Source organism: Bidens hawaiensis, unplaced genomic scaffold (genome assembly GCF_021521415.1).
Source record: "Bidens hawaiensis isolate Kalapana, Puna unplaced genomic scaffold, B.hawaiensis_p1.1 tig00005080_1, whole genome shotgun sequence".
NCBI classification, from domain to species: Eukaryota; Viridiplantae; Streptophyta; class Magnoliopsida; order Asterales; family Asteraceae; genus Bidens; species Bidens hawaiensis.
This window is the reverse complement of record NW_027491324.1, coordinates 667782-671404: the sequence shown is the minus strand read 5'-3', so window position 1 is coordinate 671404 and position 3623 is coordinate 667782. Positions and strand designations below refer to the sequence as shown.

The following is a 3623-nucleotide window of genomic DNA, read 5'->3' as shown; positions in this document are numbered from 1 at the left end:
TCCAAGACTATTGTTAGATCCACCCACATGGGACCTACATTTATAGATAGATAGATGTTTTGAAAAACATATAATTTCTGGATCTTAGCATTTAGCGACTTATGAAAAATCTTCACCGAAATTTTGGATGAAATCAATTTTCCACTTACTATCATAAAACGTAATCTGTATATTAAAAAAACTGATCTCCATCAATTGTATATTATACATTAAAATAATCTGTATATTAAATAGAATAATAATGTAACGTGATAATTAAAAAAACTATTAGCTCGAGTTTTATTATACAGATTAATTTATAGATTATAAAAAAGCTGATTTCATACAGCAAAACATTTTAACAAAATAAAAATGCTAGTTTAATAAGAAAGAACAGGTCGATTGAGAGATTGCCCTATTGAATCGACTCCAAAACACATGGTATGCAACATAAATAGAACTAAAGATATTTAAATAGAAAATTACCGATAACAAAAGAAGCGGTGGAAGAGCAGCATGGTAAAAATAGAGGTAGGTATAACATCAGAAAACAACATCTAGACTACGAACACGATCAAATGTAAAGTCCATCTAAAGTCTAGGAAAATCTAAACTCCTAAGACACTTTTGTACTCTACCCTAAAACAAAAACCTATCAAGTAAAAGAGGTGCAACTACAGTAAATACCGCCTAATCTATTCATTACAAATAGTTTTGGGTCTGCCGCTGCGAATAGCGGTATGTGACACGAACCGACCCATTGTAGTCTACTCTAAAAATATATGGATGATATCTGCCATGTAGTTTACTCTAAAAATAAATAATTATTTGAATACTTTACAAACTCATTAAAGTATTAAACCAATCACATCCCTTGAGATCCGGCAACCACCACTGTTTCCAAAATAATGTAATGGATATTAGCGAAATGCAAGTAAGGGTCATCACTTATTTTGGGAAATTGATTTTGTATTGGCTATTGGGAAGGAATTATTGTGATTTGAACGAAACACACATTTAATAATTCAATGTGATTTAAGTCCTGTGTTGTTTTGTTCCAAACCCTAATTGCTTTTCATCTTTTACTTACAGATGAGACTTTTAAGTTATTTTCTAAACCCAGATTTTCCAAAGTCTGATTTTAAACTTTTTGGTTTGTTTTCTAGAAAACAAACAGCGAGTTCCAAGAATGCAGACTTAATTAGCAGCTTGCCAGAAGAGTTACAATCACATATACTCTCTCTAATGCCTACAAAATATGCCGTGCAAACAATCATTTTATCTAAAAGATGGAGATACACTTGGATGCACATCACAAAGCTTGACTTCGACGATATACCCCATAATATTGGTTCGGGTAATGTAGCACAATCTGTGGATGGGGTACTTGCGTCTTGCAAAACATCTCAACTTGAATTTTTTCGGTTAAACATTTCCAGTAACCGTGTTCAAAAGTCAAGCGTATCAAACTGGATTGATAAGGCGGTGAGGTTAAACATTCGTGAGCTTGACATACAAGTTAAGTTTTTGGAGTTGCCTTCAAGCCTTTTCACTTGCAGAACACTCACAAAGCTAAGACTAGATCCTGAAAGTCCTATTCGCACTGTTTGGGAGTGCCCGTCTGTCGTCAGCCTTCCTTGCCTGAAAACCCTTGACATTGTGGTGTATACCAATCCTTTAGTATATGCGTTTAAACTCATCCTTGCTTGTCCTATACTTGAAAATTTATCTTTGAAAGTTGTGTGGCACAGTGGTGTAGAAGACTACGTATTCAATATACCAACGTTGAAAAGATTGAAACTCACTTTGTTAGATTCATCACGTACTAACAAAGTTGTGTTGCGTGTCCCTAATCTTGAACATTTATCTTTTGATGGGATACTAAGATCGTTATTTGTAATGGAGAACGTGCCGGCTCTGGTTGAGGGATCTTTCTCTTTCTATAAAAGATCATTTAATAATTTGTCGTTTGAGCTTCTAAAGGGAATAAGCGGAGTTAAATCACTCTTTCTTCAAAAGATAAGAGAGACACAATCCGAAGACTCTTCTTTACATAAGATCCTATTCGCTTCACCTCTTCCCGTCTTTCTAAATATGAAGCACTTGGAGCTAAAAGGCTTATGGCACTTTGGGCTGATTCTAAATTTTCTTGAAAGTTCTCCCGAGTTAGAAGAGATATATATTGAAAAGGTAGTTTGCTATATTATTTTGTACTTAGTTATATTAATATTATTGAGAATGCATTTGTCTAATTAACCTGTTTGTTTTGTGTTAACGACAAAAGCTTCAAGGTTCTCATTGGATTGCACCAAAGTCGGTTCCCGCTTGTATGCTAGCAAAACTTACAACAATCAAGCTTTTGAATTTCATGGGACGGAAGTGTGACATGCCGTTTGTTAAGTTCTTGTTGGGGAATGCAAATGTGTTGAAGAGGGTAACAATCAACTTGGAAAAGTCAAGCATAGAAGAAGAAAGCCGGTTTTGTTCACACTTACTTAATCTACCTAGAGCCTCCAGGTCTTGCGAGATCCATTTCCATAGAAACTGAACTCCGTCTGCTAGTCGCTCTGTAGCTTTTGGGAAATGAACATCGTATTTGTTTTGTTTTGTTTTGCAATGGAATGGATGTATGCTACATGAACAAGTACTTTTGGTTTTCAGTTATCACAACTACTCTTAACTGGATTTGTTGTCTGCATTATCTTCACATATTATACTTTCGAATATTATTATTATTATTATTATTTATTTTATAGTTTGAGCTCTTTATATCAATGGAGCCAGCTTCTTATGTTTAAAAACAAGAGTAGCTTAAGATTGCAAAATGGTCCCTGGACTATGTAGAAAAGTAAATAAATAATAATAGTTGAGTTGAGTTGAGTTGAGTAGGATTAAGTAATTATAAGAAATCAATCCACCCTTAATGTTGGCCATAATTACTGGTAACACCCCTTATAGATAAGAAAGAGTTGTTTAGGAGGAGGAGGAGACTATCATATCACTTGGCTTTGCTTCTGTAAACCCTTTTGGAAGAAGATATGACGTCGATTTGCAACGCTTGTGTGCGTTCTTGGATATCACCGCCGTCAATTCCCAGTTTTTCATCGTTTGGGCGACGACGTCGGACGTGGATGGTTGTTTGTATGGCTCCGGACGAGGAGAAATTGACTCGCCGAAACCCTCTCGACTTCCCTGTCGTAAGATGTTAATTATTATTAGGATTCTAGTAATTGTTTCATTCCATGTCCTTTGATTGCTTATTATTTCAAACACTTTAATTACTTACTCGTTCTAATAACCAATTGCTGAATTTATCCACACTTATTTGGTTTGTTGTGTTTGGGTTACTTGATTCATTGAACTGATGAAGGCTTTTAGTTCAAATTATTTCCTTAAAAGTCTTGTCAATTTCACATGAAACCTTCATCAATTTGATTGAATTAACATAACCCTACATTTTAAATTTAAATAAGTTAAGTGGACAAATTCAACATGTTTCATGTGCCCTGAATTCAACAAGAGTTCTTTGTCAATGGCTTGGTTAGCTATCACCATCATACAATTCATAAGCCTATGTTGTGTGGAGGTGGTAAGATGCGCTACTCATGTAACGGGTCAAACTGGATTATGGTTGAATTGAAAGC

General features: G+C 34.9%; 1 protein-coding gene across 1 annotated transcript; it reads left to right on the top strand.

The window, feature by feature from the left end:
- Positions 1 to 1071: 1071 nt before the first annotated feature.
- Positions 1072 to 2587, top strand: LOC143628875 (FBD-associated F-box protein At4g10400-like). The gene is made up of 2 exons (XM_077098330.1): positions 1072 to 2169; positions 2264 to 2587. Exons 1-2 carry the CDS (start codon positions 1072 to 1074, stop codon positions 2525 to 2527), a joined length of 1362 nt encoding a protein of 453 aa, XP_076954445.1. The 3' UTR covers positions 2528 to 2587.
- The last annotated feature ends 1036 nt before the right edge of the window (positions 2588 to 3623 follow it).

Bases quoted from the DNA above. Each gene is read 5' to 3' on its own strand.
- LOC143628875 (XM_077098330.1), top strand. From the start codon at position 1,072: ATGAGACTTTTAAGTTATTTTCTAAACCCAGATTTTCCAAAGTCTGAT. The intron at 2,170-2,263 runs GTAGTTTGCTAT...TAACGACAAAAG, and splicing joins AAGAGATATATATTGAAAAG to CTTCAAGGTTCTCATTGGAT.